General features: G+C 36.8%; 1 protein-coding gene across 5 annotated transcripts in view; it reads right to left on the reverse strand.

Annotated features, from left to right (window-relative positions):
* HERC3 (HECT and RLD domain containing E3 ubiquitin protein ligase 3) overlaps positions 1-15200 on the reverse strand; it is a 115208-nt gene that overhangs the window by 19642 nt on the left and 80366 nt on the right. For 4 of the 5 annotated variants that reach the window (XM_032239851.1, XM_032239852.1, XM_032239854.1 and 1 more), the window contains 7 exons: positions 10737-10760; positions 10556-10645; positions 8835-9005; positions 6395-6538; positions 5299-5465; positions 801-867; positions 238-320 (listed from right to left, as the gene is read on the reverse strand). In XM_032239851.1, the coding sequence (XP_032095742.1) occupies positions 238-320; positions 801-867; positions 5299-5465; positions 6395-6538; positions 8835-9005; positions 10556-10645; positions 10737-10760 (746 nt within the window). The remainder of the gene's footprint in view (positions 1-237; positions 321-800; positions 868-5298; positions 5466-6394; positions 6539-8834; positions 9006-10555; positions 10646-10736; positions 10761-15200) is intronic. The other variant, XM_032239856.1, reaches the window with a different exon arrangement.

The following is a 15200-nucleotide window of genomic DNA, read 5'->3' on the forward strand; positions in this document are numbered from 1 at the left end:
TCAGAGTCAAAGCCCAAAAGATGCAGATCTAGAACTAAAACAGTTATCTCTTGAACTTAGGCCTGTGCTTGCTCAACTATTAAAAACTATTTAAAATCTGTAAATTCTTGCTCTATCACCCTTACCTCCTCTGAAGAAGGTATTCATATTAAAAGGTAATTTTTACTTTGGTCTTAAATGTAAAACTGCAGAAATATGAAGCAGCAGCATCTGCAACAGTCCAAGGTCAGGACTAACCTGTTATCCTTGCACACAGTCACTTTATCTCCCCCAGGTATCAGCTTCTTCTGTTCAATCACTCCATAGCTTTCTCGGCAGATCTACATTGAAGGCGGAAAAAAGAAATATTTCAATTTTGTTGACCATTCATCTTTCTAGAACTCAAATGACTGAGAGAGGCTTTAGAAACAAATGTAGCTTCCTCACTATTACAGAAAATTAGTTGGAGAATAATGAGAACTTGAGTCAGAAAACATTAGCACATTAAAAAACATCTTTTGTTTTAGGACATGAAATTGCCAATAAATGCAATCAAGAAGAAAATGGGCACGAACTCAAGAATATGTGTCAAGAGTAGGAAGGATTATTTCTTCAATAATTTTCCTAAGTGCATAGATTAATCAATCATTCATTTGTTCAGCACATTCACTGAACTCCTATAACACTCAAGACACTATGACTAAAATAATTTGATACAGAGAAGTCCCTTTTTTCTGTGATTTAGAGAAGAACTAATGTTAATTATCACTCTGAGCATGATAAAACAGACAGCCACAATCCTAAACTGTGGAAATTCTTACCGTGAAGTTGAGGCAGAAAGTCTCCTCGACATCCTCCCCAGGGTAATCTAAGAGCTCTTGGAGACTCCTAATCATAGAATGGCAGAAAAGGAAAAGCTGCAAGTCAGACCGTGCAACAGTGTTTCTACTTCAGTTACATGTCCACAGCATTTGCAAGGAAAAACTATGAAAGAAGATTCTGGAATAAACATAAATCCTGATGGATTATTGTTACAAAAAAATAATGTACCTATACCTTGAAGAGAGTTGACACTAGACCTATAAAACATTCCTTATTCTCTCTTCTTACTGACAAATCCTATTAGACTTGCAAGGAAATCCAGATGGATTTTTAATCTGACATACTTGTGTCCTCTTAAGTCTGGTGTAGCTTGCAAGTGTGTGTATGTGTGTGTACACACACACACACACACACACACACACACACACACACACACACACATATATATATATATAAATGAGGAGATGGTATTGCAGGGGCCATCCAGCCAGCTTCACTGCCTTATGCATTAGTAAAATAATCCTTCTATCACACACACACACACAGAGCCACAAAGTCACCACATCCACTTAGAAATCTCAATGGCTTGTTAATTGAGAAGTCTCTGTATGGTAAAGACTAGGGATGTCTGATCTTCTGGCTTCCCTGGGCCATACTGGAAGAATTGTCTTGGGCCACACATAAAATACACTAATTTTGGTTTTTTTAGAGATGGGGAGAGGAAAAGAAGTTGTATTTGAGAGGTTATGCACTGCACAGACATATTAATCTGATACTTTGCATGCCAAAGTGTCCTTAAAAATATACTGTTTCTGTGTAATTCAGCATAAAATACTGCTAACTGTTCTTAACAACAATGCAATTTTAAATTACTGATTTCAGACACTCCAAAAATTCGCAAGTCAAGAAAACTATCATAGTTGTTCACCTTCTCCCTAATATTAACTGCCAAAAAGAGCTTCTTTTTAAATATTTGTTTCTTCCTTGAGATTAAAGAGACATAAAAATAAGTCTGGTTTTGTTATCATTACAAGGAAAAAACATATATTGAAGAAAACACATCTTTACTTTCTTTTCACCGAGTTAAAATGGCTTTATTATTTTACTTTAAGTTCTGAGATACAAGTGCTGAATGTGCAGGTTTGTTACATAGGTATACATGTGCCATGGTGGTATGCTGCACATATCAACCTGTCATCTAGGTTCTAAGCCCACATGCATTAGGTATTTATCCTAATGCTCTCCCCTCCCCTTGCCCATCATCCCGACAGGCCCCAGTGTGTGATGTTTCCCTCCGTGTCCAGGTGTTGTCACTGTTCAGCTCCCACTTATGAAGAACATGGGGTGTTTGGTTTCCTGTTCCTGTGATAGTCTATTGCTAAGGATGAGGACTTCCAGCTTCATCCATGTCCCTGCAAAGGACATAAGCTCATTCTTTTTTTATGGCTACATAGTATTCCATGGTGTATATGTGCTACATTTTCTTTTTCCAGTCTATCATTGATGGGCATTTGGGTTGGTTCCATATGTTTGCTATTGTAATATAGTGCTGTAATAAACATATGTGTGTATCTGTCTTTATAGTAGAATGATTTATAATCGTTTGGGTGTATACCTAGTAATGGTATTGCTGGGTCAAATGGTATTTCTGGTTCTAGATCCTTGAGGAATTACCACACTGTCTTCCACAATGGCTGAACTAATTTACACTCCCAGTAACAGTGCAAAAGCATTCCTATTTCTCCAGAGCCTCGCCAGCATCTGTTGCATCCTGACTTTTTAATAATCGCCATTCTAACTAGCGTGAGACGGCATCTTATTGTGGGTTTGATTTGCATTTCTCTAATGACCTATGATGAGCTTTTTTTCACGTTTGTTGGCCAAATAAATGTCTTCTTTTGAGAAGTGTCTGTTCATATCCTTTGCCCACTTTTTGATGGGGTTGTTTTTTCTTGTAAATTTGATTAAGTTCCTTGTAGATTCCAGAATTTTAGCCCTTTGTCAGATGGATAGATTACAAAAATTTTCCCCATTCTGTAGGTTGTCTCTTTGATGATAGTTTCCTTTGCCGTGCAGAAGCTCTTTAGTTCAATTAGATCCCATTTGTCAATTTTGGCTTTTGTTGCAATTGTTTTTGGTCTTTGCCCATGCCTATTTCCTGAATGGTGTACTGCCTAGGTTTTCTTCTAGAGTTTTTATGGTTTTGGGTTTTTACATTTCAATCTTTAATCCATCTTTAGTTAATTTTTGCATAAGGTGTAAGGAAGGGGTCCAGTTTCTGTTTTCTGCATATGGCTAGCCAGTTTTCCCAGCACCATTTACTAAATAGGGAAACCTTTCCCCATTGCTTGTTTTGGTCAGGTTTGTTGAAAATCAGATTGTAGATGTGTGGTGTTATTTCTGAGGTCTCTGTTCTGTTCCATTGATCTGTATATCTGTCTTGGTACCAGTAACAGGTTACTATAGCCTTGTGGTATAGTTAGAAGTCAGGTAGCGTGATGCCTCCAGCTTTGTTCTTTTTGCTTAGGATTATCTTGGCTACATGGGCTCTTTTTTGGTTCTATATGAGTAGTTTTTTCTAATTCTGCAAGGAAAGTCAATGGTGGCTTGATGGGAATAGCACTGAATCTATAAATTACTTTGGGTAGTATGGCCATTTTCACAATATTGATTCTTCCTATCCATGAGCATGGAATTTTTTTCCATTTGTTTGTGTCCTCTCTTATTTCCTTGAGCAGTGGTACACTAACACTAATGATGGCTAATAAACTAAAAGAAGAAAAATTATGAAAAAATCTCATGATGTTTTAAGGAAGTTAGTGAGTTAGTGTTGGGCTGCATTCAAAGCCATCCTGGGACCACACATAGCCCGCAGGCTGAGGGTTGGACAAGCTTGGTAAAGACACTTTATTATCTGTCACACTAACTAAAGAATAAGGAGAAAAAAATGTACTCTTAAAAATATGTTTATGGCAACAACAATCATTTCCTAGCTCTCAAGAGAATACATTCTTATAACTCGACCTCAGGCACACTTTCTTCTTTAGTGAGCTCCAGTCTTGCAATTCCATCAAGGGTTGCCTGGAAAGAAAATTCCTAGTGTGGAATTTAAATCTGCCACCAGTTAATCACCCAAAGTCATTATTTGAAATACATAATTCTCAGCCACATAAGCAAAGTAAGTAACACATATTTCTGTTGCTCTCTAGCCTTCTCTTTCAGTTACCAAGTAATTAACACTGTCTGGGTCTCCTGTGCCATTTTTTAAATACTACTTCTAAGTTTTTTCTTCCACTCTTTGTGCCCTCTCATCCTTTACAGTTTCTCAGTATTGGTGTCCTATACCAGAGGGATGCTCTCGTGTAAGGAGGGTACCTTGATCAGTATCCCTTCTCTATAAAAAGATGTTCCCTCCTGTTAAAGTTGTCATTTTGTATACTTGATCTAATGTGACCCAAAACGAATATAGAGAAACTAAAAAATAAAAGCGATTTTAAGAGCCAGAAAGAGAATAAAGTAATCTAAAAACATAGCTCTCCTACTTTGGAAACACTGTGGCAGTTCCTCAAAAGAATAAATATACAATTACCCAGCAATTCTACTACTATGCATATACCAAGAGAAATGAAAACTTGCATCTGTGCAAAAACTTGTGGAAAATGTTGATGGCAGCATTATTCATAATAGCCAAAATTAGAAACAACCCTATGTCCATCAACTGATAAATGGATAATGTGTGGCACATCCATACAATGAAACATTATTTGGAAATTTAAAAAATAAAATACAGTTGGCCTTTCATATCCACATGTCCCACATCCATGGATTCAACCAAAGGCCAATCAAAACGATCCAATTTCAGAGAGGTTGACTGATGGGCACAAATATACATTTTGATAGAAGAAATAAGGCCCAGTATTTGATAGATAGGTAGGATGACCATAATTTACTATGATCTATTGTATATTTCAAAATAGAATAATTTGAATGTTTCTAACGTAAAGGGAAATATTTAAGGTGATGGATATCCCAGTTACAATGATTTGAACTTTACAAATTATAGAATGTATTATATTATCACATGTACCCCCAAAATAGGTACATCTATCATGCCTCAACAACAAAAAAAGTTTAATTAAAGAAAAAAAATACAGTATTTGCAGGGTATAAAACCCAAGGATATGGAAAGCCAACTTTTCCAATCCATGGGTTCTTCTATGGCCCCTGCAGAACTTGAACTTATGTGGATTTTGGTATCTGCAGGGGGTCCTGGAACCCATAGCCCTTGGATACCAAGAGACAACTATACTAGTAACACAGGCAATGCTTCAAGCAAGTAGCTGTATGGCTACATCGTAAGACAAAAACGTATATAACCGAGTCTAACCACAGGATGCAATAAACTCATATTTGTACAAATGGTATTTTCAACCTTTAATCCTCATGCCAGAGGCAGCTACAACAATTCCAGACACCAGCGGCCTTTTAGCTTTGTACCTTCCTTCAGTGGGTGACAACTCCTTTAAGTCTTCCAAGCCAGGCTTCACGTTCAGTAACTTCTTGTAGAGAGCCAATGGGAAGTGGAGATCAACCACAGTGGAGTTGTAGATAGCTAGTCCACAGGTTATGCCAATCAAGTGAAACCAGTTGTGCTCTACAAAACACTTTTTAGGACATATGCAAATGTGTTAAAAAGAAATGCAATGCTTGTGGCTCTCAAACATTCTACCCAGTTCCCTCAAAATATTTTCAGAATAAAAGAATAAAGGTCTCATTAATATTTAATTACCTTCTATAGCAAAGAAACATCCTGACAAAAGTTGTTATCTCCTAAAGATGCAATGTAGACAGGGTTAGGCATTTGCATCTAGTGATACAGAGAACACCTCATAGTCATCTAGAGCAGGGGTCTCTAACAGAACTTTCAGCCATGATGGAAACATTCTATTCTGTGCCATCTTATATGGTAGCCACTGGCTACATGTGTCTGCTAGGCACAGGAAATGTGGCTAGTACTATGAAGCAATTGAATCTTTGCTGTTACTTAATTTTAAATAAAATATAAATAGCCACATGTGCCTAGTGCCTCATGGCTACCTTTTCGTATGGTGCAGATCTAGGAAGAAAACTCTCATAGAAAAAAATGTAAATGACAGTCTGATTGAAATTAGAATGCCTTTAAAAACTTAGCTCTCCTACTGAATTTTCAAAAATAAAGTGTGCATGCGTATGTTTGTGTGATCATATATTGTCATTATTATTAAAATCTGACATATTTCTTATTGACCTTCCACACGTCACAAAACCAATTTATCATACTGTTTCCTTTTACCCTTCTCAGATAACAAGACCTGGATCTTACCTACTAGAAATGGAAACGGGACTGATGACTCACAAAATGCACTAAGAGATCTTGGCAACAAGTATAAATGAAGACTGGATAAGCATTTTAATTACTTATAAATAGTTTGAATTATTATCCTTGTTATGCTCCCCTTTGCAATGTTAGAAGTTAGCGGAGTGGTCTGACAACAAAAAGAAAGTTTCATTTAATCCACAATCCACCTGTTTAATTGTGACACCACTTGCTTACCGTATCTGAAAACCACAAGAGATTTGAATCTTGATAGTAGGTAAACATTCCATAGATGGGATTCAAAAGTTCTTTTAACAGCAAAAGAAAAAATTCCTTTGTAACACCGCCAGCATCCACTGCTTCTTCACCATCAAAGATTACCTTAAAATAATGGATAGAATTAATGCTTCAGGGAAATCTATGACAAATTTTATCTTTTTTTTAGCAGATTCTTTTCTAAACTCAGGATAAAGGAAGGAAAGCATAACACAGAATATACACTGACACAATGAGAACTGTAAGGTGTGTCTGTTGATTACTGCTGGTAGTGTTAAGTTTTAACAAGGTATTTATAGATTCACACAATTTTTACTAGGTGCTTCAAAGGATACAAAGGAAGTCAGAAATTTACCACATATCCTGAGAAAGTCTACCATCTACTGGCTGGGCACGGTAGTTCACACCTGTAATCCTAGCACTTTGGGAGGCCAAGGCAGGTGGATCACCTGAGGTCATGCCCAACATGGTGAAACCCCGTTTCTACTAAAAATACAAAAATTAGCCGGGCGTGGTGGGAGGTACTGTAATCCCAGCTACTTAGGAGGCTGAGGCAGGAGAATCACTTGAACCCAGGAAGTGGAGGTTGCAGTGAGCCAAGATTGCACCACTATACTCCAGCCTGGGCAACAAAGAGCGAAACTCCATCTCAAAAAAGAAAAAAAGTCTGTCATCTACTTAAGGGCAGAAAGACGAACATAAAAGCAGCAGAGAATACTTTTTATTTTTAAAGAGTCAAATATATTATGAGAGGTAAATATTCTGGCACATAGAAAAAAAGAAATGATGTTTTAATTTAACTGGAAATAAGAACAATTTCTGAAAGAAATCACTCTCAATAGGGTTCTTGAAGTAACTGCTGCATGTAGAAGGGAAGAGAGTATTCTAATCAGATATAGACATGGGCTCTGTGAGGGAATGGAAATAATGGAAATAGGCAATGCTGGACCCATAATGGTCATTAAGAGTAACAACTGGCCGGGCACTGATGGCTCACACATGTAATCTCAGCACTTTGGGAGGCTGAGGTGGGTGCATCACAAGGTCAGGAGTTCAAGACCAGGCTGGCCAAGATGATGAAACCTGTCTCTACTAAAAATACAAAAATTAGCCAGGCATGGTGGCGGGTGCCTGTAATCCCAGCAATTGGGGAGGCTGAGGCAGAGAATTACTTGAAACCAGGAGGTGACAGTTATGGCAAGCCGAGATCGTACCATTGCACTCCAGCCTGGGTGACAGAGTGAGACCGTCTCAAAAAAAAAAAAAAAAAAGAGTAAAAAGTACAGCAAATCAACAAATGACATGGAGTTTACTGTTTACCACATGCCAGCTCTTAAATTCTATTAACCTAATCCTCAGAACAGCCTTACGCATAAAGTAATATTATCATCCCCATTTCAGAGAAAATGACTTGGGCACAGAGCTAAAAACAGCATTCAAGAAAGCTTACATTTGTGGCTATCTTCAAGATTGCCTAAAGCAGAACAAGAGTAAAAGTGGGACAGAGACTAGAACCTGTATTACAGAGATGCCAGAAGAATACTGTTAGAAAGCAAGAGCTGCCTCACCTGAATTACTGAGTGAAAACAGGCTACAAAAAGAAAAGCTGAATCAAAAATATAACCCAGAAGTTCTAGAAAGAACAACCACTCAGACTGATGTGACTGATGCTACTTACTAGAAATTTTCGAAAGGGCAACAATATTATGAAGGCAATCAGTTCAATTTCATGCCTATTACATTTTTGAAAGTGAAACTTATAACAAGATTAGCAATAGGGATATGGATATTGTCTGAAGGAAAAGATAAATGACTTTAAACAATTTCAAATAATTCACTAAATATTTCTAGAATACCCACTGTGTACCAAGTAGTATGCCAAGCCCTGGAAATACAGTAAGCAATAATATGAATATGCACGGCCTATGGGGAGAGACAATTTTTTTAAAATAATTTCCAGGTGCTAGGTGTGCCTATCATAATAGGCCAATAGCTTCCCAGATGATTTCACCATCTTTCCATTTTCCTCTTTTACCTTCTTTCTCTTAAATCTTTGATATCCACAATCTTCCTAGATGATAGCTTAATAGCTGTGATTAGTTAAAGCTTTTGTTTTGTTGTTGTTTGCCTGTTTTTGATAGAGCCGGAACTGGTACACCAGAGACAGCAAAAGGAGACAAAGAAAGCACTCTAATCTTTCAAATAATCCCCTGGCATTTTTATCCAATGTTATATTGAGATGTTCTGTTTGGTATTTGACAAAAGGATGTGATTAAATTCTTGTAAAATGAATGAAAGAAATAATGGCTGCACCCCACAATTTTAATAATATCGCTGCTTAATCAACACTATTAAATAAAAATTACGAAGGTATTTAGAGGAATAACCTGAAGGAACTCACTTTGAGAGGCTTTTTCAAATCAATATCAGAGTGAATGCTCAGCTCTCTTAGGGCATCTCCAACAAGGTTGTTCCTGCGAACGTGAAGGACCAGGAAGGGGCTTCTGGCCAGCAGAGGCTCCAGGGTGAGAAGCATGAAGACGTTCTGCAGGTTGGCTCCATTGACAGCCACCTGGAATGGCACAGTCACGAACACCATTACTCAGAGCACACGTGTGAGTGGGGAGAGCAGTCAGCTGTGCTTTTGGACTTGGGGGCACTGACTGAATCTCCATTTTGTTATTATTTTCCCTCTTAACTGCCACAGATTTTCTAAGTTACTTATGTTTACACAGCACACAAGTCTTTCTAATCTGGACTCATAGAAATGAGCTAAAACAGTTTATGAATCATATGATCTATGACCAGGTCCAGGAAAGTGACTTAAACTAACTGATTAATACTAAAATAATATCATGCTTGAAGAAACACGGTAGAAAGTGGGTAAAAACCATGACTTTCAAAATGGCAGGAAAAGAACGCTAATAACTACTTACTAAAGGGTCATTCTTTGAAAAATGTTCATTTTTCTTGAAAACCTCTAAACTGTCAAAATCAGAGATATAGCAGTATGAAAACAAACATATACAGAGATAGATGCAGTCAGAAATGGAAAGAGACAGGCACACAGACAGAGAGATGGAGAGGGAAAGATAAATGAAGTTATATATCTATATCTACCAACAGTAGAAATGGAGGATTTGAGCTGCTAATTCACAAATGTTTTTGCGGCTTGTCAAAATCAATTATACTTTATAATAAAAACATGTATTTAAAATAAATTATTTAAAAAATCTCTATAACAAGTTTTTATTCAACAAAGAACTCCCAAGTTCCATTTAATTCTCTAAGACAGGAGTCAGCAAACTGCAGCCCCACGTATCAAATCCAGTCTGCTGCCTGTTTTTGCACAGCTCTTGAGCTAACAATGGTTTCTACTTTTTTTTTTTTTTTTTTTTTTTTTTGAGACAGAGTCTTACTCTGTTGCCCAGGCTAGAGTGCCATAGCTCAGTCTCAGCTCACTGCAACCTCCACATCCCAGGTTCAAGCAATTATCCTGTCTCAGCCTCCCAAGTAGATGAGATTACAGGTGTGCATGACCATGCTCAGGCTAATTTTTTTATTTGGGGTAGAGATGGGGTTTCACCATGTTGGCCAGGCTGGTCTCGAACTCCTGACCTCAAGTGATAAGCCCACCTTATCTTCCCAAAATGCTAGGATTAGCCATGGTGCATGTGCCATGGTGCCTGGCCCAGTTTCTACATTTTTTTAATGGGTGAAAAATAACAAAGGAAGAATAAACTTTCACCACATGTAAAAATTATATAAAATGCAAATTTCAACATACATAAAGTTTTGTTGGAATACAGCCATGCTCATTCATTTATACATTGTCTATCACTGCTTTTGTGCTAAAACAGAGTTGAATAGTTTTAACAGAGACCATATGGTCCACAAAGCTTAAAATATTTACTAAGTGGTCCTTTTGCCAATCTCTAACCTACACAAATGTATATTCACCTATTGTGTTATATTCAACACGAAATTACTGAAAACTTTCAGTTTTAAGAATTATAATGGAATTTCAACCAAATATGTTTTCAATTAGAAAAAAATTACAAATGAATGTCTCAAATGAGAGAAACACAGTAAAAAAAGGAAATAATTTATGAAACATGATACCTGCATCTGTAGTTCAGCATCTGTCTGTAACATTTTGGTCTTGGCTTGGGCATCAAAGATGAAAGGGTAGGAACAAAGTGTTACAGTATCCTAGAATAAAGCATATTATTGGCAGTATTATCGTATTACACAGAGAGAATGGCTGGAAAAATACAAAGAAAATTTTAAAAGGATCATTTACCTGTATTATTGATGGTCTCGCCTTCTGTGTAAAGAAAAACAAAAAGTCTCTTACTTAAATCATAAAACCTGAATTTTAATCCCTCCAAAAGTAAAGTATAAATAACAAAACATATAACCAATCTGACTACTGGCCATAAAGCTAACACTATGTGAATGGCTGACTGAATTTTGAGGGAAAAGATGTTTTGATGGCCACAAAATGAGAAAAAGAGCAAAAGCAGTTAAAAAATACTTTTTTTTAAATGACCTATAAAGGGCATGTTACTAACTCTCCACAATTCACAGCTTATATAATTCTCTTTAAGAAATCTAACTCCAAAACAGAAGCTTTACAGTCTTGACTTCAGAGGTTAATTTTTGTTGGATAAGTGGATAATACAGATTATATTTTATTTGTTAAATGATGTTGTATCTTCTTGCACTTGTGTGCGCGCGCACACACACACACACACACACACACACACACACACACTGAGGCTGCTACTCTTAGGAGAAACCAAGTATTTGGGAAGAAAAGAATTTCAGGTGCTTCTAAAAAACACTTTATCTAGTAAGCTGTCGCTGACTTGGCACTTAGACTAGTGCTTTGCCTACAGAACTCATTCCATCAATATTTTAATGCACCTGTGAATAAACTTTGGAGGGGAGTAATGGTAAAAACGAAACCCACAACCACAATGAAGGAAATCTAGGTGATATGTGATAGTTTCACTTTTTGTTAAGTTATGTAACAAACATTAACTTAACATTAAGTTCATAGAAACAAAAAAAAAGTCAACAATATAGGTCATGTTATCTGTAGAAAAAGTTCTCAAACAGAAAACCGTGGATGTATTCTGAGATCTGGGAGTGCTCTATATGTTTTTTAACAATATCCTAAACAAATTTAGTTAAAACATATCAAGTTACATTTGTTTTAGTAACTTCATTGGCATCATATTACTTAATTGTCCAGGTATAGTGAGAAAAGAGAGAAGCAGTCTTGGCTGTGGATGCTGCATCTGCACCTAAGAAAAGGCCAGTGCAGCCCTGGTTTGCTGCATGAACACGGTTTAACAGCAGTTGAAGGAGAAAGACAGCTGAGTCATCCCAGCCAGATGGGCAGTGGAACTCAAGCACCAGAGCCTAACAGCAGGCAAGTCACATCCACAATGCAACTGGGGTTTGGTTTCAGTAAGACATGTTTGATGATCACATAAAATCAATGAGGCTAATCTGCATTTTATTGCTGTTAGAGTTTTGTTTGTATTTCATTTATGAATTTAGTTTGGTTTTATAATTGTACAATACAAGTACTAAACAAGTACTATATGAATAAGAAGCATATGCCTCCTTTTGTCCTTATGGATATTTAAATAAAATCATTTAAAAGCAATTTTAATTAAAATCTACACTGTTAACTGTTTATAACTACGTTCCTCCAGGGATCTTGGCACATTTTTATAGACTGAGAAACACTAACCAAAGAAACAATTCCAGTCCAGTGAGACCAAGTATGAAATCCTGTATATATAATCCAGACATATCTTACTCACTCTCATGCCTACATATACAATTACTTTGAAGTTAGAAATCAAAATGACTAAAAACAAGAAAACAAAAACCACACCATAAAACAGCACTAAACAAAGCTAAGTCATCTTCTAGTCTAGGTACCTACAAAAGATATAAGCATCTTAGGAAAGAAAGTAGGCTTAAAACTAGTGCCAATATTCAGAATTTCCTAATCTGTTTCTCAGAAGAGATTATGCAAAGCATTATCTGCCTATTCTCAAGGGAAAAGAAAGATCTTGTCTGTGTGTTGGTCTATAAAGCAAGATAAAGTTTTGGATACTTCAAATATAAAAGTGACTGTGGAAGAAGTGATAACAGGGACTAGAGAAACAGTTCTGGCATTACAGGGTCCAAGCATACCTAGTATTTTTAAGTACATACTGACATTTTAGTTGGTGTAATGCAGTTATTTCAAACATCAATCAGCAGTTTTGTCTGTATTCCTTGGCTCTTTCCAGTCCCACTCCTGTTCTCTGATTCTCTCTCTCCATCCTCTTCCTGTAACCCCTATCTCTAGCCCTCCCTGCACCCCTTAAATATCCACCTTCTGCAGCTTGGAGTCCCTCTCAGCATCCCTCATCTGACCCCTTCCCACGACCCAGAGGTAAAAGAACCCAGTTTTGGAAGCAGGCTGATCTCTGGACTGGAGAAGGGGAGGAGTTAAATTGAGAGCAGGGTCACCATTCTCTCAGCAGAGTGGGTTGGCTGGAAAGAAATCTAAAATTGCCTTAGTAAGAGCCACAGCCAAAGCCAGAGAGATGCTGCCCAGAGTTGGTGGTCTAGAAAATGTCTCAGGTGAGCCAGCAAGGCAGTCAGGAAGATACGGAGCCTTATAAAAGAGCCAGCTCTAAAGAAGGCAAAGGATGGAGGGGGTATTCAGTCAAAAGAAGCTGCAAATCTATAACAAAGGTCTGCTTATACATCCACAGATTTTTCATAAGTCTATAAGTTTTTGTATTTGATATATAATTTAATTTCATTAATTGTTATTCTGTGAATGCCGAGTATTTTAGAAATTATACCCACAATGGTATTTCTGTATTATATGAAATAAATCTGCATGATTCTGTGTCACTACTGCTATTCATAACCTAGAAGGATGCATATGAACTGATAAGATATATTATTATCTTCTGAGGGGCTACTATCCATTCCTCAAAAATGAGTTTCACACACTTAAAACTAGTAAAGTACTAGCAGACCATATTTCAAGTCTCTCTACCTGAAACGGGCTGCACTGTGACCTAAGTTCATTTTTAAAGTATATGAAATAGAAGCAGTGAATAAGTAAATGGGATACAACAGAAAAATTGGGAATGTCTTTTTTTTCAATATGAAGTCAACATTTCCTAAATGTGGCTTAAGGTGGGGCAGGGGGTACTACACGCACACCTGCATTGCTGGAGAAGAAATACAGCTTCCTCTGCCTTCGGTCTGTCTGGTCTCACACATGCACAATACTCATAACTGGAGACAAAACACTGTCTGCCCAGCTGTGTCTCCTTTAACACATACAGCAAAATGTCGAGCTTTATCTAGCTTTTATTTTGGAAGGATTTACACTGTGGCACTGACTTTCCTCACTTGTGCTGCCCTCTACAGGAGCCCAGCAGTCACTCACTCTGTGCTATTGGTTTTTAAGTTCAGATGACGGCAAGTTACTGATTGAAGTAAAGGAACCACTACCACCTCTTCTTTAACAGGAAAAAAAAAAAACATCAGCCACTTTAGAATGTTCCTTCAGCACACACACGTTAGATCCCTTTGGAATTTCATTTTCACTGCTGCTTATGGGCTAAACACTCTGCAAAGGTAGACACCATATCCATACATGTTTCCACTCCCAGTGACTGGCAGGTAATGACACACATTAGGTGCTCAAGAGCTGCTTAGTGAAAATTAGTTATTGAGGGCTTATGATATGCTAAGTACTCTGCTAAGTAAGATCTTTCCATGCTTTCTCCCATTTAATTTCCACAGTCTGTTTTAATTCTTATTCACAAAAGAGGATGCTGGGCCTACTTAGGCAACTTGTCTGAGGCCACAGCCATTAGACTAGAGTTGGGAACTGAAACCAAGTCTTTTTTGCCGGAGCATGTGCTCAACAATATGCTACACAGCCTCAGCTAGTACCAAGCTAAAACAGCCAACACACACCAAACACACCAAAAAAAAAAAAAAAAAAGACTTATTATTTAAAAGCAGTTTAAATAAACAAAAATAACATGAAATAGCTTTAGTATTTTCAGTTAAAATCCAAAATATCAAGAAATTTAAAATTCAATTTCTAATAGCATTGTACCTCATACAACAGAAAAAATCCCACAAAAATCACAAGAGGTCACTAATTTCACGTAATTTTCTATATTTCTATAATAACAATTTTAGTTATTGAAGAGATGATCATCTGCTATTCAAGATCTGATATTTGTTTATCAAATGTTAAGAGAAAAGAAGTTTAAAATATTGTAAAAGTGACTTAAATATCTCTACTCAGAGACTACTGTCATAATAATCTAGATTTTAACATGAGCAACTTTTTTTCAGGGTAAAAAAAGAATGCCAGTTTGTTAGACTTATTTTATTCAGGTTCAAATCACAGAAAGGGTAGATTAGAAATCAGAAGAACTGACTTTTATTGCTAATGAAACTGGTGGAAAAACAGTTTAACTTCCATTTTCTCACTTAGAAACAAATCAGTTGGCCTAAATAATTCATCAGGTTTATTTTTCCGCTCATAATGTTATTATTCAGTGAATAATTATTCACAAATTGATAAAACAGAAAAGCTTATTTTTTAATAATTCCTAAATTTGAGGGTGAAAACAGAGTTCATTGCTAGCCTCCATGTTAAATTTCCCAAGTCAACCCATGTAGAACACTCTAATTCATATATATTAAAAAGTAT

The sequence above is a fragment of the Sapajus apella genome, unplaced genomic scaffold, assembly GCF_009761245.1.
Source record: "Sapajus apella isolate SASKATOON/1434 unplaced genomic scaffold, GSC_monkey_1.0 scaffold45, whole genome shotgun sequence".
Classification (NCBI taxonomy): domain Eukaryota; kingdom Metazoa; phylum Chordata; class Mammalia; order Primates; family Cebidae; genus Sapajus; species Sapajus apella.